The 25,419-nt window shown below is 38.2% G+C and overlaps 1 protein-coding gene across 2 annotated transcripts; it reads right to left on the bottom strand.

Moving 5' to 3' along the window:
* Positions 1–220: 220 nt before the first annotated feature.
* On the bottom strand, positions 221–9,209 carry LOC149185421 (Nuclear transport factor 2 (NTF2) family protein). 2 transcript variants are annotated; one of them, XR_016257380.1, is made up of 4 exons: positions 8,624–9,209; positions 1,475–1,671; positions 468–795; positions 221–360 (listed from the first exon to the last, which is right to left on the bottom strand). XR_016257380.1 is itself a non-coding variant. In XM_089417939.1 (3 exons), exons 1-3 carry the CDS (start codon positions 9,104–9,106, stop codon positions 537–539), a joined length of 939 nt encoding a protein of 312 aa, XP_089274065.1. In that variant the 5' UTR covers positions 9,107–9,209; the 3' UTR covers positions 221–536. The 2 variants fall into 2 exon arrangements, 1 of the variants encoding a protein (XP_089274065.1); XM_089417939.1 differs by having other exon boundaries at positions 221–795.
* Between the last annotated feature and the right edge of the window lie 16,210 nt (positions 9,210–25,419).

The raw sequence follows: 25,419 nt of genomic DNA, 5'->3' as shown, positions 1-25,419 counted from the left end.
ATGAATACCTAAAATGTGACTGAAAATGCAACTGTTGAAAACGATTTGACAGGATACCCAAATGATAAAAAAAGTTAACCTGAACCAGTATAGCTTGTAAAACAAGGTTTTGTTGGAAAGAATTTTGTACAGAATACACAACAAACCGTGACAAAAATTGCCCATATATTTACCATGAGACCTTTACTGACATGAGACCATAATCTTAAGCCGCAGAACGTCTACAAAAAATGCATATGCTAGGTTGATAGAGCTTCCCCGGAGATGTTCACATTCCATACAATTTACTCCAGAAGGAGATTGGGATTACATTGAACTACATACAATGAGATTACTACCCAAACAAAACCTCCTGCTCACCTATAATAGAAGGAAAGCATTTTAAGTCAATATATGAGCAAAACAGTGAACAAAAGTCAAAGAATAGTATCAGAATGGTAAGAAGGATGTGGGAAAAAAAGATCCACCGGTTAAATACTGCCTCGAGGAGGTATCAAGTTGCTTTTAGCCTGCTCAATGCTACAACTCAAGCATGTTCATCCTCCAAATATGCCATGGTCAGCTGCACCAGCTTCAAGAATCGGTGAACTATGATGATGAACCATGAACCATTGTCTATCATGAAGTTCATATATGTTTGTTACCAGGAATGGCTCTAAAGCAGCGTTAACATACTCTTTCAGCGTTACCCATGCCATGTCACCAATGACCCTCACCCGTATATCACTTAGCTGGCATTCATATTGTTGATTCCAGTTGAAAGCTAGTTCCCAACTTTGCATTACTGCACCATACCTGTAAAATTAATAACCATTTCTGAATGAATCAAAACCTAAAATGTAAATTTTGCCCGGACACAATCAAATTTTAAGTGATCGACAGCGTAAAGGACCAGACCACAAGGGGGTAATGCATCCCCCACATCCTGAATGATTTCAGGATAGGGAGATGGGTCAAAATCTTCCCCAACCCAACCCTGATGCAGTGGAAAAGAGACAACCCCTATCATGGTGGATGTTGGAACATCCCTTAACCGCACAGGGGTATCCCTTGGCCCCTGAGGAAACATCCTGCAGTCCCCTTTGATGGGGCTGCCCCCACCAGTTTAAAAACATAAAACATACCTTTTTTCCTTATTCAAAGGGGCTATCCCCACCAGTTAAAAAAGAAAAAAATAAAGAAAGAACCAACAAAAAAATACTGTTTTCCTTTAAAAGAGGAGCCACTAAACTATTTAAGTCTTCCAAACCATATCCAGACCATTATAAAGCATTTCATGAGCGAAGAGAGCAAAGGGAAAAGGGCAGCAAGGACAGCAAAATATTGACCTGATCCTTAACTTTTCTTGTTCGATTACTCAATTGTGTGGTCATTTAATTCGTGATTATTTTAAAAATTTGACTCGTGATTCTTCTCCCCATCTCACCTTCCATTCATCCTAATAAATCAAATCGTCAATTGTAAAAAATCTTACCCAGATAAAAGCAGACCACGTGGATGAACACACTTCACATAATCTGCCCTTAGCCAGAGGCGACTCATTTCCACTATATTTCTTGCCCTTAAAATATTGTAGTAGTCTGCATTCACATCTACAACAGCTTTTGTTGCTGCATAATATGATTTCCAGCCATTAGGTGGGGAGACAATACCCTGCTCTGTCGTGAAGTCCTGACAACAAAAGCCAATTGATATTAGTACAGGATCCTAACCATTCATTAAAAGAAGTGCAATCTGCAATCAATTTTTCGTAGAATTGAAAGGATTTTCAATCTAGAAAATGCATTCAAAGGTTAGAAACAAATCAAAATTCAAGATAATGCTTGTATCCAAATGAGCTAAACAATCAATGCAAGTAGTGGAGCCACAACCCTTTATTTTCATGATTAACATAAAAAAGGATATTACTAGAGCATCAGTCATTCATCAGTTTCCCTTGGAGCTGATATTTTAAATAAATTGATGATTCCAGATTGGATGCAAAATATTACAAAAAAGGTTGTAGTGATAATGCTTGAGAGGAATAATCTTTAAAGCAACAGAAAGACATGGATTAATAGAAACAATATTATATATCCATGTCTGATTGTGAACATCATTATTAGATGTCATTATAGGAGACTTTACTACTTAAACCTTGAAATCTGTATTATAAACTGAGATATGAAACCAGCTAGCTCTATCTCTATTTCTAAATGAATATGAGTATTTGCAAAGTATTCCTTTGCAAATATAATCTTAACTGCATACAGTCCTTTGAAACTCTGCATTTTTTGTTATTTCCAGTATTTTACCTGACCAATTTGGGGGGATTGTTTTCACTCAGACTTCTCACTGAGCATGAATGATGAAACAACTAGAAAGCATATTGAAAATTTTACAATTAAACAGAAGAAAAGGGACCCACACAAGGAAGATTTCACCCAACTTTTGAGATCGAAATATATCAAGCCTCCACAGTAGAGTAAGTTTGAGCAGTAATGAAACATAGATATCCTTCCTGATTGTTCTTGCATAAACAAAGATCACCTAAAGAAGAGTTCAGCACTGAATTATTCTAGCAGCATTAGCAAAATAATGTCATCAAAAGCTTCATAAGTTACCAGATGCCCACAGTAAACTAGAGATGGGCATAATTTCCCTTCAAGTTGGATTAACATTACCAACTTTACGCTCTAGGACCTTTTAATTTCATCTCAGGCACCTATGCATGAGTTAAACCTCAACATTATTGTTTTCTATTTGAAAAATCAAATTCCAAAGTAAGGCTCCAATCTTGATCAGTGTTGCAAACCTCTCCAATTTCTCGTGATTTTTCCAAGTTTTCCAAGTTTTACAGGTCCTCAAGTTTTTGGAGTTTTCAGATCCAAGTTTATGCTTGCTGAGTTTTGCTAATATGTTCCCAGAATTACTGGCCCTGCCAACATTTTGTCGATACATAGTTTTACGACACTGATCTTGATTGCAATCTCCTTTGACATATCATGATAGTTTTCTTGGAATTTTACACAAATTTTTCCAGTTTGTTTCATATACCCACCATTCAACACATTTCCCCCTTTTTAAGGCAGTTAGTTTCCTTTTTGCATGAGCACCACAATTGTCCCTCCTAATACCACCACATTCTTTAAAATGATTCACACTCGTTGAAACTTGGATCTTACAAGAAGAAAGTCTACAACGTATTGATTGATCCATCCTAGAATGCATTGCTCTTCACTTTCTAGAATGTGCAACATGCCAGTGTTTTTCTAAATTTGTTTCAGCTTTAAAGTCTACAACGTATTGATTGATCCATCCTAGAATCCATTGCTCTTCACATTCTAGAATGTGCAATATGCCAGTAATTTTCTACATTTATTTCACCTTTTTACTAATTAAACAATACAGGACAAAACATAATACCAAAAAGGGGGCAACAAAAGGAGAATCAAGCTGAAATCCCACTGAAGAGTCCAGTCACTCTGAGGACAAGGATGAGGAGGATGCTGATTCTACCTAGTTACTCATTAGAACTATCATACTATCTTTATTCTCGGACTCTAGAGGCCATTCAGAGCCTCTTTGTTGATGTATTTTGGTTCAAAAACATATTGCACTCGTGCTATTTTGGTTATATGCACTCTTGCTATATAATAAGGAACTTTGCGTATGTGTATAAAAAGTTTAGAATTCATATGAATGCACATTAATGTGTGTGTGTGTTTCTTTTTTTTCAAAATTTGTATATTTTTTGGTTGACTGGTTTTCTTGCCCGGTTCCAGTCCAATATACATTGTTAGGGTCAACATTTCAAAGACTGGTCCAAATCTGATAACATTGGTCTAAATTTGCACATTGGCAAATCATTGTTTGAATATCACCCAAACAAGCCACCTTCAATATAAATAGAGGAAATGTTGCAACATTGAAGTTGTGCCCCAAATTCTGTTGCAAATCTAGCTCAAGCCACAATTAGCATATTCTCATTAAAATTAGAAGCTTTTTCCCCAAAGAATTCTTTTTCCACATTTATTTGCAAGTCACTTTACCCGATGTTATTGTCCTACTCACCTTTTTGGTTTTTTGGCAGTTGTTAGACCCATCTTAGTGATCACTATACATAGATTTTATGTCAGCTCCTAGGATTCCCCTTTAATGTCGTACTACATTCTTGTTTCATATTACATCTTAAGCTCAATATTTCTTCATCTAAGGGAAAATCCTCTACCTATTTCGATTTTAATTTAGTGCCTCATTTTTTAAACATTATTCATGGTTTATTATCTCTTAAATAGTCTTTAGTAATCCTAAGGGTCTTATTTATGAAGGAGGTTTAAACCTTCTAAAATTTTGACTTTTTCCAGTTTGCCATCACCAGAATCCAAGAAGCAATCTTTGGAAATTTTGTGATTTTGGATTGATGAAACTGTTGATTTCGATGCAGAATAGATTAGAGGTCTTTGAATATCCTTATTGCAGTCAGATTGTGCAATGTTAACATCTGATATAATAATCCAAAAATATTCTTGCTGGATTTCAGGCCAAAAATGTCAATTTCCTTCTCATTATTTTGAGCTCCCAGAAAAGGGCCAATTTGTAGCATGTTTAGATGACGGCCTTACTTATTACTCTTGAAAACATGAATTTTAAATTTCCCTTAGACTGTACAAAATGGTTGAACCACAAAAACAAAGAAAAAAAGAGCGCACATGAGAGTGAATCTTGTATCCCATGTTATGGGTATTTCTTCATCTAAGCATTTTATGTAACTCTCAACAAAGTTGAACCACAAAAACAAAGAAAAAAAGAGCGCACATGAGAGTGAATCTTGTATCCCATGTTATGGGTATTTCTTCATCTAAGCATTTTATGTAACTCTCAACAAACATGTGAACTTTGGTCGCATGGTGAACCTCCAACATATCAGCAAAAAATATTAGACCCCAAATATGCTTTTTATACTAAAAAAATAGCCCAATTACAACAATGAGAGATTTTTGCATAAAAAAAAAAGAGGCAATGGATCAAACAAGCAAGAAACTCGTAACCCATGTCTACTCCACCCAAACAACTCCATATCCTCATCTTCATACTAATGTACTTATAGATTAAAATAAATAGGTCACCAAATTTCATCATACAACAACTAATATGAAAGACATACTCGATAAAATCCATTTAGCAAAGAATCATCTGAAAGCCCTTTTTCTCCATTTTTTTGGGGGGAGGAGGGGGTGGAGGGTCAATGGTTGCCTAGCAACATTTGCGACTTAATGAAGTCAAGACTCAATATAGAAAAGATTCCTCTAAGTCCTTAAGCAACAACTTCAAAACAATTATGCAACACCTTATCTCATCTAACTTATTAGCTATTTTTAGTACAAAACTTCAATTCAAGAATTTAACAAAAAATTTGAACACTCCTTACCCAAGTTCCCTATATTTGAGGGACTAGAATGTTATAAGAGACACTTGCATCCTAATTCAAGCAAATTGGTATTATTAAAACCATCTTCCTCACAAATTGGTATTCATGATGACATGGGCATTAACTATGCTCCAAGTGCAATAAGTCAAATTTCAACCACCTTCCAAACCTCGTCTACAATTACCTCTTCTTGTTGATTCCCATGTAAAATCCCCATTTAGTCCTCCAATTTACTTCCTAACAAATGGATTCCATTGCTTGGTCCAAATTACATATTCAAGGGCTATGTACTCATTGTGCATGAAAACACATCCATGATCACACCATGTATGTCTTGGGAAAGCACGCATAGATGATAAAATATAGAGATAATCCAACCACGATAAATCTAATGAATAACATGATGATCCCCATTATGATGCACTTTTGCTTCATGTACGATCTCCCCTTGATAATGGCACTTTCAAAATCTACACACCAACCACTACTCGTAGAAATCACTCAAACACGGGCAAAGTGGAAAGTTATCAATTCAATTGAAGATGGCAATCATCGATACATGCAAAGTTAGGCAACAAATATTTAAGAAGAACAATTAAAAGAGGAATAAACAAAAGGTTTCCAATAAAATGTACATACCTTGGTTATATTAAACACAAAGATCAATTATGTCAACTATATTGACATATCCATAAGGCATTTTTTATTGCACACTATCTTCTTCTCTATTTTATTTTTTATGTGTGGTTATCAATTCAATTGAAGATGGCAATCATCAATACATGCAAAGTTAGGCAACAAATATTTAAGAAGAACAACTAAAAGAGGAATAAACAAAAGGTTTCCAATAAAATGTACATACCTTGGTTATATTAAACACAAAGATCAATTATGTCGACTAAATTGACATATGCATAAGGCATTTTTTATTGCACTCTATCTTCTTCTCTATTTTATTTTTATGTGTATGTGCACCAAACCAACCTTTTTTTCTTCCCTCCTTTTCACTTTTGGTTTTGAGTGTGAGTTGGTATTTATATGTGCACCAAAACAACCTTTTTTTCTTCCCTCCTTTTTACTTTTGGTTTTGAGTGTGAGTTGGTCCCTATTTGGTGTGTGCTTGCAAACCAACTAGATTGATATAGTCCAACAAGAAATTTTCCAAACACATACATCCTAGCCCATAAATTTAATTCCTTCACCAAAAACATTAGTCTCATTGGTTATCAAGTTCGAAAGATATGGGGTTTTGGTCATTTATCCCTAGTACCAATCTTGTTGCAAACTAAAATTTCTAGGCAAGTGAGAATGTGAAGAGACTGATGGTGGATTGAGCATGAAATACAAGAATTAACACATCTAAGCATAATATAGAGGAATTCACTTTTTAGAACAATATTATCAAGCTCATGATTTTGTATCGCTGTGATATAGGATTGTTCAAAGAGGCTTAGACTACGATGAAGAGGGTTCATGTTCTTGTGCTTCACATCATCAATAACCATTCCCCAACACATTGTTCAAGCATAGTTCGCATCCCACCCCATTTAGGTCGAGACAATTTACATCAACTTGAAACAAAAGCCAATCACATCAACCTCATTTCCATCAACTTTAAAATAAAATATAGGATAAAATAATAAGAAGCCAATATCAATAAACATTAAAAACGTATCCTGGACATGGAAACTACAAGGATAGATTGCATGCTTGAGTTATGACATGAGGTTATGAACTTTGATGTGTGGACTCGGTCAATGGCTATGAGATTTGATGGCGTTCACCAAACCTCAAAAAAAAATTAAGATTCACCAAAATTCAAAACTCAAGGTTGAAGTTCAACAAACCTTGTGACATAGCTTGGATGACTTGGGAAGATCCCTTTTCGGCATGAGCCAGCCTCAAGGAAATTGGGGATGTCCTCAACATCCTCAAGGGATCCCTTACATTTCAAACAAATATCAAGGATGTCTAGCCATTCCTTGACTTGTTCAGCCCTAAGAAATGCCAAAATAAGGATATAATGGGATTATTTCAGGTCTTGTCACCTACATAGCCAAGGGTTGGGCCCTTGTGAGCTTAACTTGACAAATGAAGAAGAAAACCCAAAACCTAGAGCTTGGAATAACATGCCCAATTTGACATACACTAAGCCCTAATTTAAGTATAAGTCGAGAAAGTGATCATTCGTCAAACCTGGGATCTATTCAGATGAAAATTCCACTAAACAAATGTGGTCAGACAAAATCTACAACTTGATATAACAGAAGCTTGCCCAGTTGAAAATAACAAGAGCATTGTACATACACTAAACCTTAATTTAACGACATCATTCAACAGACTGACCACTTGTCAAATTGTCACCTTACCCAGATCAAAATTTCACTTAAGTAACCTAGAGAGAGTTTTCTCAGGCAAAAACTGCAACTTAATATAACAAAAGCGTGGGCAACAAACCTTAAAACCCTAGTTTAGCAATGAAATTCAGGGACTGATCATTCGTCAAATTAGTTTTTACCCAGATGAAAACAAGTGTGCTCAGAAAAAAAAAATCACCTTCATACAACACAAGCGTGGCGAGATGAAAGCAACAAGGAACAAGCCTAAACCCTGATGAAAAAAGCAATTGAAGAGAACTATTATTCGTTAAATTGGGATTTGTCAGATGAAAAATTCACAGAAAAAAAGTGTACTCGCTCAAATTTGACAAACTAAAACTTTGATATTCAATTAATTGACGAGAATTCAGGATCGATTAATTCGCTGTCTTGTAATAGAGGGCTTTCCAGGCATTAGAGTTTGCTCAGACAAAAACTGCGATGTAATATGACAAAAGCATGGGCAATTGAAAAAATCAAGAGCATTTAAACAAACCATAAAACCCTAGTTTAGCAAAATAATTCAGGAACTGATCATTCGTCGAATAAGTTTTTACCCAGGTGAAAATTCCAAGGAACAAGTGTGCTCAGAAAAAAAAAAAAAAAAAAAATTGCACCTTCATATAACCAAAGCGTGGCGAGGTGCAAGGAACAAGGGCATTTAAACAAGCCCCACACCCTGATGAAAAGCGCAATTGAACAGAACTATTATTCGTTAAATTGGACTTTGCCAGATAAAAAATTCACAGAAAAAACTGTACTCGGTCAAATTTGAAAAACTAAATCTTTGGGATTCAATTAATTAACAGAAATTGAGGATCGACTAATTTGCTACCTTGTGATAGAGGGCTTTCCAGGCATTATCGTCGTTGGCCGCCCGGCGCATGGAAGAATTCGTCATAGAGAGACGGCACAAGCTCGGATAATCCAAATAACTGAGAGCATGCGTTGTTATTTCGGGAACCAATTGCTCCATCATCGACGCTCCCGGAGGGTGCTGTGATAACCTCTCAACCCGCTCACCGTTAACCAAACAGTTGGTCCAAGCATTAAACGAATCAAATGCCTTGCAAGAGCACGAACAGCTGCAGGCTTTGTGCTTAGAACGCTTGGCGAGGGTTTGTTTCTTCTTGCAGAAGACCAAGCCCCCGCTCAATCTGCTGGCGTACACACCACACAATACCGTGATTGCCACCGCACAAAACACGCCGCTGGAGAAGAATCTGTCCCAGAAAGACGAAGTCACCGGAGCGGCTTCTTCTGTTGCCCATGGGATTCGAAACCCCGACCAACAACTCCGCGATTGGTTGTGCTCCATCTGTTTATTAGAATTCAGAGGTCCCGTGTTCAATTCCGGCCTGAGATTTTTCTCATAATATTAAATACGCTGGCTATATAGTGGGTTCTCCCCGCTAGCTCAGCTCTTGTATTTTTTTCAAATTTACATTTTCTTTAAATAGTATTTAGGTCTAATAAGCAGGGTTTAATGCGAGTTATTCACTAAGATATAATTTCTCAAAGATACGAAGTAGTAGTTGAGATTAAATGCCAATTTTAAATGATCTTGTGGTAATAAATTTTATTATAGTAATTTAGGTAATAAAAATATGTTTTAATTTATTTTAAGTAAGTGAATATTGTAAATTATAAAAAACAATACGGAGTTAAATCTATGGGTTGGCTATTTATGTAAATATAATAGGTCTCATTCCTAGTCAAATTTACCATGACTTCTATCATATACTAAGAAAAAGAAATAATAATTATAAACTGAAAAGCTAATTAATTGTGATTAGTAATTAATTGTGATTAGGGATTTACTCTAGGTTTTTTTAAAGAAAAATTACAAATATAAATTGATTATCAAAAGTGTAATGGGTTGATTGACCATGAGTTATTGATGATGATGATGATGGTGGTGGTTACCGTCCACTGAGACCAAATTGGTCTATCGGACCTATAATTTTCTTAGTTTTTAATTGTCTGGCTCTTCGTCTTTCTTGGCGAGATTGGTGTTGTAGCTTTCTTTTTTTCTCTACAGTCTTCCAACTTCATTTATCTTGCATCTCCTTCATCTCTTCTGGTTCTTGGGACATTGGTGTCTTAGCTTCGCGATCTATTGTGTTCGTCCTTTTGAAGATAGTCGGAGAAGAAGTTTGGTCTAGGAGATCTGCTTTGTTGTTAAATGAAGATTATTTTGTGCGCTATTCGAATCCTCATAACTGTTGATGCTTGAGTGGTTGTCGAGTTCACTTTTTTGTTGTTGGATCGGGCTTTCTTCCTGCTTGTCTTGAGAGTTGTTTCCTTCTTGCCCAATTTCTTATGATTCAGAGTTTTCTCTAGAGTATTCTTCTTTGATGACAATGTAGTGTTATTTTTGTGCTCCTTCCCACCAAGTAGATCTGTAGTGGTTTTTTTTAGCAGAATTTTTCTGAGAGGCTTTTAGGCACTTTTTGGCTAGATGGTAAGTCTCAAAGCAGGATTGACATCGGAAGAGGACACTTTCATAATCGAGTTTTTGGTTCCACACATAGTCTTTACTTGTTAGGTTTATTTCTGCTGGGAATCCGGCGCTGAAGTCCATTTCCACACAAATGCGTGCATAGATGGTTCTGGCATATTCCTCTGTTTCTGGGCACCTGCAGTAAAATTTCTCAATTGCATTTCCAATGGCTTTTAGCGAGGAGAGATTCCAGAGATACAAGGGTAGGCCTGGCAATCTCACCTGAATTGGTGTTGAGGTTATGACTGCTGTTGAGGGATCGAATGATGGATTCCATGGCTTCATGAATAGGCCTGAGTTTTCCCAAAACCAAGGGTCGGAATCTAGAATACATTGTCTGCTTTCAGGATTTTCAAAATCTACTATAAAGAAACCCCTAGCACAAGGGTAGATATTAATTTCATCAGAAATGACAGGCTTCCATACCTCTGAGATCCAGTTGTGGAGAGCTGTCAGCCGCGGCCAAAAACCTTTGAACCTACAGATTAGGGCACTTTCAGAAAACTTTAAAGCCTCATCGAGTGAGGCCTGGACCACCTAGACAGTGGGGGTCGGGGCTTCACTGACATTATGGGCAGGAGCTTGCCCTCTAGAAGCGGACGGAACTGAGCGAGCAACTATTTTCGTGAAGCTGGGAGCCATATTTTACTTGCCTGTAGAACCCAGCCGCAGAGAAATAAGGCAGAAGATTAGATCTAGATCTAGCCGCAGAGAAATAAGGCAGAAGATTAGAAATATATATTTTTTATTGTAAAAAAATACAAATATAAATAGAATAATTAGTTATATTATTATATTCGAGTTAAAAATAGTCAAAATATAGAATAATTAAATTAACATATCTAAAATTAGTTATATTATTAGATTCGAGTTAAAAATAGTCAAAATATAGAATAATTAAATTGACATATCTAAAACTTTTCACTTTTCTTTTTTCTTTTTTCTTTTTTCTTTTTTCTTTTTTCTTTTTTTCTTTTTTTCTTTTTTTTTGAGAATTTGGAATATATTGGTTGGAATCATAAATTTGAGTTTTGAAACCTAGATAATCAAAGTGTTCTTAGGGTTATTGACGGTTTTGAATTCATTTATGCATCCAAAACACATTTTAAACAACAAAAAACCACAATCTTACCAAAAATTGTATCATGAGATTTTGGCTTAAAAAGCAAGAATATAGAATAGTTAGATTGCACCATTTACTATGTCGTAGTCCTAATCTTCTATATTTTAGACCTTTCAAGTCGTTTTTTTGGGGCAATTTTGCTTGAAATCTAGCATAGATTTGTTGGAATCACAAGTTTTAGGAGTTGTGAAATCTACATAATAGAAATGTTTTGGGGTTTTTGACAATGTTGAACCCATTTATGCATTCAAAAATGCCAGTTTAAACAACAAAAAACCACGATCTCACAAAAAATTGTATCACCAAGTCTCAGCTAAAAAATTAAAAACGTAACAAAAACATAATGCCTAAAGTAGTTGGATCCAATGGTGAAAAGTGAGGATTTTTTCGCCATTGGGCAAGGTTCAATTTTAGTGAGGGCCTAACCTGGAGCCATGGGGACGCCTTGAGGTGGTGGTCAAACATGTGGTTGCACGCAAAAAAACTATATTAAATGGTTTTATGACATGTATACACATATGTGGATCAAATTCCACCCTCATGTCCTCCTATTAACAAGAATATATAGTAAAACTTGGTTGGCTTATGTGATATTAACAAACTAGGGAAAGAACTTAAGAAACCTTAGTTACCTAGCTAATGGTTTTAGGTTCTAGAGGGCCTAACCCTCCACCTCCTCCACCTGATCTTGATATCGATGTTTTGTGAAGAAATCAGACGATGACCTCGAAATTGCAGTTCATACCAATCAATCTCACATAATGGCTCATAGACTAGAAGAGAGAGGCCTAACTAGACAATTTATGGGCTTATGGCCCTCATCACGCTCTTTGAAGCTCTAGGTGGATAAAAATTGGAGATCCATGATTGAAGGATACCTTTCTGTTCTTTTTATGAAAGGGGGTTTTCTCTTTCATCTTTGAAAAGAAAGCATAATGAAGATCATATTATATGATGTTGTATGATAAAAAATAAAAGAAAGAAAAGAAGAAAAATTATATTATGTATTTTTTTTTATATTTAGAAAATTTGGGTAAATGGTGTAGTGTAATTATTTTAAGTTTGAATTTAATGATATAATGAAATGTTATTTTTTTTGTTATTTAAAATATATTTTTGAATGTATAAATAGATTTAGTATTATACAATTGAAGATAAATTATATTATATTCAGTAATATGATTTAAACCTTCTTATAATTTTATATTTAAAAATAATTTACATGTATTCAATAATTCATTTTTTATATAAATAAATAATTTACCAAATTTAATCTTTTAAATATTTTTACCATATTGGTTATTTATTTAAAAATATATTTAATATATAAATTTAAAAAATATTTTATTTATAATATTTAATACTACAGTGATGATATAACATTTCCTTTTTTATTTTAATTTAAACCTATAATTTGTAAGAATTTCTATATTAAAATTAGTCAATTCAAATCAATAAAGGTACCTATTAGAGCACTTATATAAGATAATACATTCATTGGATGTTGGCATGAAAAATGCCTTGATTGTGATTAGATGGATCTAGTGATTATCCCTATGAAAGAGACTCTTGAAATTGAGTGAATTTTGTTATAGTCATTTTGGTTTAATGTGTTTTTTTGAGTGGGACACGTGACTTAAAGGTATTGACCATAAAAGTATTGACCATAATTGTGAATGATGAAGGAAATCATGAAGGTGTAGGGTGAAAGATGAAATAAAAAAGTGTTTTTTTTTTAATATATGGTGTTATGATCTATGTTATATGATTTTGGTGAGAAATATGGAGATGGAAAATATTGTTTATTATTTAATAATATTGTTTCTTAGGAAGAAGTCCATGTGTGTATTTTCTTTATTTAATAATTTATCTTTTTAACTAATAGTTTTAGATGTATGTTATTTTTATATGTTTTAGACTTTCTTACAATAACTTAAATTATGGTGACTTAAATTAGATGGGTATTTTTTTTTTATTTTTTTTTTATATGGGTTTTGCGTTGATAAGTTTGAGTTCATGTTTTTGGGTTTGTTGAATAGTTTTATTTTCAAATACTCATATTTATAATTTAGGGTGACTTAAATTAGATGCGATATTTATTTATTTTTTTTCTGGGTTTTGTGTTAATAATTTTGAGTTCATGTTTTTTTGGGTTTGTTGAATAGTTTTATTTTCAAATACTCATATTTATATTTATGGAGAAGGTTTATTTTGATTCCACTCCACCCAAACGGAATAACGCAGGTGCGGCACTCCTACCGGATTCATTCTATAGTGGCCCTTCCACTCAAGGATCCACCCCTTCCCTTGAATGGATCTCCGCATTCTATGGTCTCCGACCCCGCTCTTGCTACCTACCGTGGTATCTTTAGTTATGCTTCTTATTTCCGCACTCGATACGGGCGGGGCAGATAATCCAATGCCTTCGGTGGTTCGGTTCTCCCATATCTCACGCTTCCTATACCCTTAGTTTGGAGATTCACTCACTATTGATGTAGCTCTCCCTCCCTGCTATCGGGTTTGAGGGTGCTCCCTCCCCCTGGCACGGAACTGGGCGGGGGTCAATATTGGTTGGAGGCTTTCCCCCCCGCTTATTGGCTCGGTCATCAATAAACAGCATAAAGACGTTAGGTGCTGAGGGTCATTAGGCATAAATACATAGATAATAATAGATATACTTATCCCTGCGATCCCGATTCTGTTAGGTTTCCTGAAGAACATGGTTAGCATAGTTCTCTTAGTTCCATTAAACGGGTGGTTATCATCCCAACTTGTCCGAGCCGGGTATCATGTTTTTTTAATTAAGATTTTTATTGTTTTAACATATTATTTTATAAAATTAGAGATTATTTAGAAAAAATAGAGATAGTATTTTGTTACATATAAATTATTTAATTATATATTGATCACAATGGTTACATATATAGTAATTACTAATTTCGACACATCTAGATCTTAAGAAAGTGGATCTATGACTCGGACATGACACAACTACAACTCATACACATAGGAAACAAGAACTTCTATATTAACACCTCGAGACTTACAATGACAACCTATAATACACATGAAAGCATTACTTCCAAGTCCCTCCTTTAATGCTTACATGTCAAATCACAAATTACAACGTTGATTTTTTGTCTGGTTGGTCTTCATCGGCACTTACACTCACTCTAGAATCTCATAGAAACTGATCTTTCTTCACCACCACAACTTCAAGCTACCACTTGATCTCCATTTAAAATATAATTGCCTCTGACCATCATTTTGTAGGATTGATAATATTGACATACTCTGCTTATCGGGGCTTCCATAAGAAAAGTTGTCAAGTAACTGAATCATTCTATGAATACACCTCCATTTGTTGGATACTTAGCTTTCAATTATCCATCAGTTTCTAAGAAGGCAATCTGGATATTAAATATATTCATACGTCAATCATACAACTTGACCTCTTAAACACACAAACATAAGACCTAATGTTCCTGAAATTAGGGCTTCTAGCTTATATCAAGAATCATCAACCCTTCTTCACAGACATAAAAAACAACCTGTAATCGAGGCTTCCAACTTATAACATAATGTAATCATAATTAAATCAACATCGTGTTAACAAGGCTTCCATTACTACTTACTTAATTATGTTACTATGTTCATTGAATGGTTCTTCATCATATAATTTATAAACAAATATAACATAAAAATTGTTGGAAATACTGAGAGAGAGTGAATCAATATTTCTTTCTTCAATTAGTATTTTTAACTTTTCATAGCATTAAACATAGTTAACATTAGTTAAGCACAAACAATCATTAACAACATCAACAATGCACATAACCAAGATAATAGACACCAGATATTTTTAGGTGGAAACCCTTTTGGGAGAAAAACCACCTAACGCTTCTTAATATATGTCTTCAATAAGTACATCAATAGGAAACTCCAACTTCCATCATTTTCAGTTACAACTGAAGGGGGCTCCAACCCCCTGATTTACACCTAATGGATGCTCGAACTGTAGAAATTTCCCACTGTAGATCAACAGATTATGCAATATACTAAAGCAAAATACCAGATATACTTCTACAACAGACTTGCGGAAGCTTAATCGATTATGAGCAAGATCAAATAGAACACATATAACAGATGAAGAGAAATCAATCACACATGAACATAGAAGAATACTCTGGGGAAAGCCTCAACTAAAAACCCCAATCTCTGTATTATCATACAAGTGGAAATATGTTCAAATTACACAAAGCATCAGCTCACAAGCTATCCTTCTCTTAGTACAATCCAACTACTGCTCATAGACAGTCAAAGGCTTCTCACAAACCTTCTCCTCTGCCCTCCAAGCCTCCTATTTCCTTGTGCAGTTTCTCCTGGGGTCCAATGTTGCCACCGATGTGAATTCACCTCTCACACAACTCATCAAACTCAGAAGTAACTGTGCAATCCTGAAGGAGATAATTCCTTCTACATGGATGAGTTTCCTATATAGGAAAATTCCTCCAACTAATAGTACATTGTCCCTTCCTTTAATCTCAACTGGGTCTCTGACTGAACTGACATGCATGAGTTATTTATGAGAGAATATTTAGTTATCTGAAGTGCAACAGTTACATGCATGCATGCATTAACTAACTGAACTCACAATTAGTTCAACAAACTGTTTGAACTAATCTAACTGGACTTAACTCAGTTAACTGAGCTAACTAATTACAACTCAAAGTACAACTCATCATGATCTCCTTTAATCAAGGGATAACTTCCTCAATCAATGGAGAAACTATTGCATGTCTTCACATAGACTTCATGTTTGATTTCCTACAACTAATTAACTCAAGATGAATTAATTAATTATTTTACAAACAGCTACTAAGATCAAATTCAAATTTTACTTCTCAATTTTAGTTCAAGGACTAACTAAAATTGGAATCTATTCCGAAATACTATTTATAACAATGCTATTTTAGCATTTCCATTTTTTCATTCATTGTTGCTATATCCAACACTGGTACCTAAGATGCTATTTATAGCAATGCTATTTATATCATTTCTATTTTTAGCATTTATTGTTGCCATTTTCCAACACTCCCTCTCACAAGAAAGGCATTCAACTCAAACCCAATCCTGAACCTTTAGAATGTTCTGCATGCAACACTTCTCCCAAGTGTTGTAGCTCCAACAACTCTAGAAACAAAAAAAATCTCCCAACTGACCTCCCTATTAGGCTAGAAACATCCTCTGATGCTGAAGCTCCCTCTATGACCTCTGAGCTACTGCAATACTCCATGCATCTCGCACCGTTGCACACCTCTCCGTGCCATCCTGCACTAGTGCAACACTCCTATGCTTCTCGCATTGTTGCAGCCTACTAGCTCTGCACTGTCTTGGGATTCTTGCATTGTAGCTCTCTTTGCCGCTCCATCCGCATCTGCCTCTACCCACTCAACTAGTCCTGCTACTCCTCATAGGGGCTCCCGTAGCAAGGTCTAATCAAAGAGGTTAGGTACCTCAATGATCCTGCCCCTATTCCAACCTTCTTGGGACTATCACTCCACATCGCCCCACCTCCGACCTGGAGGTATGGATGCATGTGATCCCTTTGCCCACTTGGCTCGAAATTTCCCCCTACTGGAGGTCTCTGCATGAGTGGAGGCCTTCACTTGGTCTCCTCTCGGCTTCTCTAGTTGTGGCTGCTCCACAACCTCCTGAAGTTGCTTCACCAATTGTGACTCCTTCACAATTGTCTGAGACTTCTTCTAGCGCTGCATGTTGAGAGGTAATTTACTCTCCCTCTCAACCACCAAGTCCCCAAAAGTTTCCTTGATCCTCAAGGCTTTGCATGCATCTTGAACCTCAAGAGCATATAGGTTCTTGACTCGTGAACTAATCTGCTTCACCTGTCTCATGGTGACATGTCTAAGGAAAACCTTTCCCTTACTGAAGACTACATCATAACCTTTGTCTTCCAGCACTGCGATCGATACCAAGTTTTTCTTTAGTGCTGGCACATACTTCACATTAGTCAAGGTAATGCGAGCTCCATGTTCCCTCTGAAAAACAACTGTGCCTACTCCTGAGACACTATACTTTTCATCATTACCCATCGCTATGGGTATTTTGAGATCTTTCTCCTCCAAGGTACTGAACAAACTCTTATTGCCGATCATGTGGAATGAAGCTCCACTGTCAAGAAACCAACCACATCCCACCATGGATGAAACCATGCATGCGAAGAGGGTGAAATCCAACTCGAACTGTGAGGCCAATGCCTCATCTTCGGATCCTTCCTTGGATCCCATCTTGGATTTCTTCAATGGACAATTTGTTGCAAAATGGCCCACCTCATGACAATGAAAGCATCACACTTTCGATTTTTCAAACTTCTTCCCGCCATGGGAAGGACTTGATTTGGGACAAGAAACCTTCTTCCCTTTCTTTGCCTTACTCGCTAAGGCACAATTTTCTTCATCCTCCTTGGATGAAGAACCATCTCTGGTGCTTCTTCTTATCTCCTCCTGCATCAGATCCGACAAAAGTCGTTCCCAATCTGGCAGTTTCTCTCTTCCATTAACCAAGCCTTGGTAGCTATGCCAGCTCTTAGGAAGACCGAGGAGAGCAAGACTCACCATGTCATCATCAGTTGTCGTGATCCCTACACTTCCAAGCTCATCCCTGTAGGTGGTGAGCTTGTTCAGATATGTAGAGATCGTGTCACCCTTTTCACACTTGATTTTCCAAAGCTTGTCTTTCAGTGCTAGCTTCCTCTGATCGATGTTGTTCTGATATAGATCTTTCAATGTTTTTCACATCGAAAATGGTGTCTCCTTCCCATGGAGGCTCGAGACAATGTGGTCTCGAACTCCCTCCAGGAGGATTCTCCTCGCTCTAGCCACACATTTCTTCCATTCCGCCAATTTTGTAGCATTAGCCGTTACGGGCTTGGGGACTTCTTGATCAATGAAGTCCTTTAGACCGTTGTCCTCTAATACTGCTTCCATGCGATCCTTCCAGGCTATATAATTCAAGCTTCCATCAAGGGCATACTCGAGTCTTAAACTGCTGAACGCCATTGGTGAAATTGAGATGTGATAAGAACTCAATTTCTATAATCAGGAACTTCGAACTTCTCCCTTCTTTGTATAATGTTATTCGCTTTGATCACCTTTGCTTCGATACCATGTAGAAATTTCCCATTGTATATCAACAGATTATGCAATATACCAAAGCAAAATACTAGATCTACTTCTACAACAAACTTGCAGAAGCTTAATCGATTATGAGCAAGATCAAATAGAACACATATAACAGATGAAGAGAAATCAATCACACATGAACACAGAAGAATACTCTGGGGAAAGCCTCAGCTAAAAACCCCGATCTCTGTATTATCATACAAGTGGAAATATGTTCAGATTACACAAAGCATCAGCTCACAAGCTATCCTGCTCTCAGTACAATCCAACTGCTGCTCATAGACAGTCAAAGGCTTCTCACAAACCTTCTCCTCTGCCCTCCAAGCCTCCTATTTCCTTGCGCAGTTTCTCCTGGGGTCTAATGCTGCCACCTGTGTGAATTCACCTCTCACACAACTCACCAAACTCAAAAGTAACTGCGCAATTCTGAAGGAGATAATTCCTTCTACATGGATGAGTTTCCTATAAAGGAAAATTCCTCCCACCGATAGTACACTGTCCCTTCCTTTAATCTCAACTGGGTCTCTAACTGAATTGACATGCATGAGTTATTTATGAGAGAATATTCAGTTATCTGAAGTGCAACAGTTACATGCATGCATGCATTAACTAACTGAACTCACAATTAGTTCAACAAACTATTTGAACTAATCTAATTGGACTTAACTCAGTTAACTGAGTTAACTAGTTACAACTCAAAGTACAACTCATCCTGATCTCCTTTAATCAAGGGATAACTTCCTCAATCAATGGAGAAACTGTTGCATGTCTTCACATAGACTTCATGTTTGATTTCTTACAACTAATTAACTCAAGATGAATTAATTAATTATTTTACAAATAGCTGCTAAGATCAAATTCAAAATTTACTTCTCAATTTTAGTTCAGGGACTAACTAAAATTGGAATCTATCCCGAAATACTATTTATAACAATGCTATTTTTAGCATTTCCATTTTTTCATTCCTTGTTGCTATATCCAGCACTAGTACTTGAGATGCTATTTATAGCATTTCTATTTTTATCATTTCTTTTTGCCATTTTCCAACACCAACACCTTGTTTACTAGTTACCACTTGATGGACGCTTCAATTCCCAGGTTTATAGGCTTTGGCCTTAAGGATGTTCCAACACCTTATTTACCAGGTGCTACTAGATAAATGCTCCAACACCCATGCAAAAGCTCCAACCTGCCCTAACACCACCCTTCTCAGCAAGCTACCACTTGTCCTAAAGGATCTAACCTTCATCTCACTACGACAGACCACGTTTCACAATTTTCAGTCTAGATCCTCATGTGCTCAATTGCATACAAAATACAAAATTCTTTGCAAGTACAAAATCAAATCTACTTCTGCTCATAATTTGTTCAACATTTCTGCAACAATTTATTATCTGTCAAAATCAAATATACAATCTCTGCTCAAACCAATGTCTAGCAACCATTGTCTCAATGCATGTCTAACTTCTGACCAATCAAATCTCTTCAAGACTATCACAATGTCATCAAATTCTATTTCTCAAACCCTAGCACTGATCCAGGTGGATATTGGTGGCCACCTGCCAAGTCCACTTGGACCCCCACCATTGTTTCTTTCAGCTTTTCAGTTTCCTTAATTGTAGCACAGTTTACTTTTTTTAGCAGTTTTTCGGGTCTTGAACTTCCAGAGCCGTTTTGAGGCCCTAAACGACGTTTTTTGGGAAAATTGGGAGCAACATGGGTCCGTGGACCGATGTTTCTCTTCCCAAAGTTCTAGTTCTCAAATAGATATTTCTAACGAGATATTGTGCGTGTCAAACGGAGATCGTATGCCAAAGTTACGACCCCGGGAAGTTGATCTCCCAATTTACCCAAACAGGGCCCATAGTTTGGCGTTTCATCTTCTAGGGTTAGGTTTTTAGATGTTTAGGGTTTTCCATTGTTTCTCAACAATAAATAGGTCTTCGAGCCTCATTGTAACACAGTTTAGAGGCATGTAGCCACCACATCTCTTCTTAGAGATAAGCTACCATCGCCCTAGCTGGTTTATTTCCATTTTGTTTGTAAGCATATTTCAGTATTTTACATTAATGAAATGAAGTATTATTTCCGTTGCATATTTGTGTACATGGTTTTCTCTGTATTTTGTTGCATTCCTGTTTAAATCCGGATCAGTGGTATCAAAGCGGTCTGCTTTTTTCCTCTGTTTTTCTTTGCATGTCCCCAACAAGGTTGGGATAGAAGGAGTTAGGGCTTGAACAGGTCGAACCTTTGCAAGATCAGCCTCGCAAATCCCGACGGCCTCCCATGGCGGATGAAAAGCAAGACGAGGGGGTAGGAAATCCTATCAAACTCTTGCTCGAAGAAGCCCTCGAGCAACAAAGGAACGCGATGATGGACAACTTTTCCCAGAGCCTTCAGCGGCTACCCAGGGGCGACGCATCGACTTCCAACAGCTACTTTGGAAACGCCACACCGTTTAAGGTACAAGTTAATTTTTAAATCCCCATATTTGAGGGTTAGATAGACATAGATACCGTCGATAAATGGTTAAATCTGCTAGAGGGTTATTTTTTTGTTCATGATTTTTCCAGTCGGGAAAAGATTATTTTCGCTCTTCTCAAAGCAGCCCCCCACATCAAGGACTGGTGGGAAACCTACTGCGAGCATAAGGATGAAAGTATAGGCTCACTATTTTCAGCCGCACTTACTTGGAATTCATTCCGGGATGCCATCAAGGAGCAGTACTACCCTGTCGGAAGCTATGAGGATCGATACAAAGTGAACAACGCTGCAGCAGGGAAGGGACCAAGACGTGCCGGAGTTCACCAATATTTTCCATACCCTTCGCACAAAGTTGGGTATCAAGGATTCGGAGTAGCATTTGGTACTCAAGTACCGCAACTGCCTGCACAAGTACATCTAGGAAGAAATAGAATTCCTGAACATCTCCTTGCTTGACACTGCATACTGACATGCCGTCAGGGTCAAGAAAAAGTTTAAACAGAAGAAAGAAAGACTTTGGATCTACGAATCCGAAGCAAGGGAAAGGTGCCCCTAAACCACAGAACAAAGGACAAAGCCAAGGCAGGGCAGCCCAAGACAACCCGTCAAAGGTGCAAGCAAAGAACAGCGTCGCGAAGCCGAAAAAGGACACGGGAAAGTGGTGTGAGTTCCATAAGAGCTCCACTCACAACACAAGTGAGTGTCGAGCCAAGCAGTCACTGGTGGCTGAGCTAAAGGTTTCAGAATCGGATGCAGGTTCCAACTTTGAGTCAGAATCCGACAAGGGGAATGACAAAGGGAAGCAGATTATTAATGCGGAGCCCAACGCCACTGTTGCCACCACGAAGATCTAGAAGGAGGAACTCGAAGATCAAGAGGAGGAGGAGCGTCTCTTCCACTTCCAGATGTGGGTAAAGGGCTCCCCGCTATAGTTCATTGTCGATAGCGGGAGCCAAAAGAACCTCATTTCGGCAGAGGTCGTGAAGCGGTTGGACTTACCAACCACAGCACATCCACAATCGTACACAATCGGGTGACTTCACCAAGGACGGGATCTTCGTGTGAGCCAACAGCGTCACCTTCCATACAACTTCAAGCCCTTCATGAATGAGGTATAGTGTGACATTGCTCCTCTTGAAGTTTGTGATGTATTACTAGGACAACCATACTTGTGGAAGCGACAAGCTATGTATGAATCAAGGCCCCGTGTTGTTATTATTACTTTGGGAACTAATTTGTACAGGATACCGGAGGTAGCACCACCTACCGCCATCTCTTTGATTACTGCAAAACAATGTAGTAAGCTTGTTTCCAAAACCGAGAAATTTGTTTTCCTGATGATACACCCTCAAGGAAAGAAGAAGACGGTGGCCACAACCTCCAGACAGGGCCCCTCCACATGACAACTACAGATGGACAAGGTCGTGGAGGAGTACGAGGACATCTTCACCTCCCCCGCAGGGGTTCCTCTGCACTGTCAAGTCAAGCACTCCATCGATCTGACCCCAGGTGCACCACTGCCCAATGGACCAATCTATTGGCGCTTCGTTTTGGAGAATGATGAAATCAAGAGGCAGATTCAGGAGCTGCTACAGAAAGGTCACATCCGTCCAAGTTCATCGCCCTGTGGGAACCCGATCGTGTTGGTATAGAAGAAGGATGGGACTTGGAGACTCTGTATTGACTATCGGGCGCTAAACAAGATCACTGTCCGTAATAGGTACCCGATCCCACAGATTGATGACCTCTTGGACCAACTAAAGGGGGCAAAATATTTCAGCAAGATCGATTTGAAGTCAGGATATCACCAGGTACCAATTGAACCCTCCGATGTGTGGAAGACTTCCTTCAAAGCCAAGGAGGGCCTATTTGAATGGTTGGTGATGCCTTTCGGATTAATGAATGCTCCTACAACCTTCATGAGGCTAATGGATGACATCTTGTGGCCATTCATCAACTCATTTGTAGTGGTATACTTGGATGACATTCTGATCTTCAACCAGAGTTGGGAAGAGCACCTCCACCACATCCGACAAGTTCTCCAAACACTACGATAACACAAGTTATGTCCCAATTTGGAGAAATGCACTTTTGGCATGACCCAGGTTCAGTATCTGGGATACGTTATTGATGAACAGGGGGTGCATGTGGATCCATCCAAGATCCAAGTCATTCGAGATTGGCCATCTCCAACCACTCTAACAGAGCTTCGCAGCTTTCTAGGTCTTGCCAACTTCTACCACAAGTTCGAGTTAGGATTTTCTCATATCACTTGGCCCTTGAGTCAAGTCACCAAGGGAGGAGCGAAAGAAAAATTCTTTTGGTCTGAATCTCAATAGAGGGCATTCACAGAGTTGAAATATCGCCTCTGCACGACACCCGTGCTCGCATTACCAGACTTACAACAACCATTTGAGGCTGAGACAGATGCCTCTGACTATGCTATTGGGGCAGTCCTTACTCAACACGAGCATCCAATGGCATATCATAGTGAGACACTTTCAGACACAGTGTGGAAGTATCCCACTTATGACAAAGAGATGCATTCCATTGTGTAGGCCTACCGACAAGGGAAGCATTACATTTTGTGGAAGGAAACGATCATCCACACAGACCACTGACCCCTACAATTCATACAGACCCAAGGGAAATTGCATAATGATCGCCATCAGAAGCGGACCACATACCTGCAACAGTTCCATCTGAATATCAAGTATAATAAGGGTAGCACCAATAATGTTGCAAATTGCCTCAGTCGACCACCGATCATGGCGCTAACCACTGTGCTCAACTCTTGCGGGCATGAGACTTCTCACTGGCCACTTCTCTACAAAAGTGACCCAGAATTCGGCCACACATACCAAACACTCTTGGAGGGTCAGCATGTTCCAGATTTTCACCTCCAGGATGCCCTGTTATGCCACATGGGTCACCTTTGTGTTCCTTCAAGCGAGCGTGCCAAGATGATTTGGGAAGCACACTACAGTCGAGCTGCTGGACATTTCAGGTCGAGAAAATGGTGGCATTACTGCAGAAGTATTTCTATTGGTCGAATCTTCGACATGATGTCGGGAAGTACATCAAATCATGCACTGCCTGCGCCATTGCCAAACCAACCATCAAGAAGCAAGGCCTCTATACCTCGTTTCCTACCCCTTGTCGACCTTGGGAATCCATCTCCATGGATTACATGTTAGGTATTCCTTCTATTAACCATGGAAACGACTTGTTTTTGTGGTCATCGATAGGTTCTCGAAGATGGCCATTACGGCCGCCTGCATGAAGAATATCACAACAGAAGCCACTGCTAAACTCTTCTTTGAATGAGTGTGGGTAAACTTTTGGATCCCACAATCTATCATCTCAGATCGGGATAGCAGGTTCCTCAGTACATTTTGGTCCAATCTTTGGTCGATGCTCGACACCAAACTCACTAAGTCCATGACCTTCCATCTGTTAGAAAATTATATATTACGAAGCAATGGAACACATAAAATATTGCAGAAATATAAACACAGAGAACGCACAAAACAAGAGAGACACAGATATACGTGGTTCACCCAGTTTGGGCTACGTCCACCCCGAACAGCCAGTCCTTCCTTTCTATTATCCAGCAAAATGAAGAGACACAACCTACAGCAAATCCGCTGTAATATCCTCTGTTTTCTCTCACAGTCTCACCTCTCTATTTCTCGCTCACAGAATACACATCTATTTCACAGCCTCAAATACAATACCCTCATACAAAGAGAGGGGTTGCCTTCTAGGGCAAAAAACCCTAAACTAAACATAAGTTCTATCATCAGATCATCCGCCTAATGAACGGCCCAGATTGACTAGAAATTACTATACTTTTACAAGGCAATTTTACATTTGTTTTTAGCTTCGGGGGCGCTGCCCCCGAGCCCCCACCGGGGGACCGCTGGCCCCCGGCCCCCAGCCAGGGGGGATCGGCCCCCCCAGACCCCCGCGGGGGGGACAAGTCCCCTCCGCACCCCCCCCCCCCCCCCCGCGTGGAGGGGTGTACAAGACTTCCTGGGGTACACATCTGGCTGAAACAAAGACCTTTGAACAATCATGCTCCACACACAACAATCTCCCACTTGGAGAATGATTGTAGCAACTCCACTGCTGCTTCATTTGCTGGACAATGGATCCTCTTTGGACCTGGCTGTTTTTCATCTTCATCGTCATCCTTGAAGACCAATTGAAACTGAGCATGTTCTCAGTTTCTCCCTAGTTACAACTTTTGTTAGCATATCTGCAGGATTCTTGCTAGTGTGTATCTTTTCCAGCTTCAACTCTCCATCTTCCAACAC

This window comes from Pinus tabuliformis, chromosome 3_2 (assembly GCF_031772625.1).
Source record: "Pinus tabuliformis cultivar Carrire ecotype Pingquan chromosome 3_2, CPIR1, whole genome shotgun sequence".
NCBI classification, from domain to species: domain Eukaryota; kingdom Viridiplantae; phylum Streptophyta; class Pinopsida; order Pinales; family Pinaceae; genus Pinus; species Pinus tabuliformis.
This window is presented reverse-complemented; position numbering and strand designations above follow the sequence as displayed.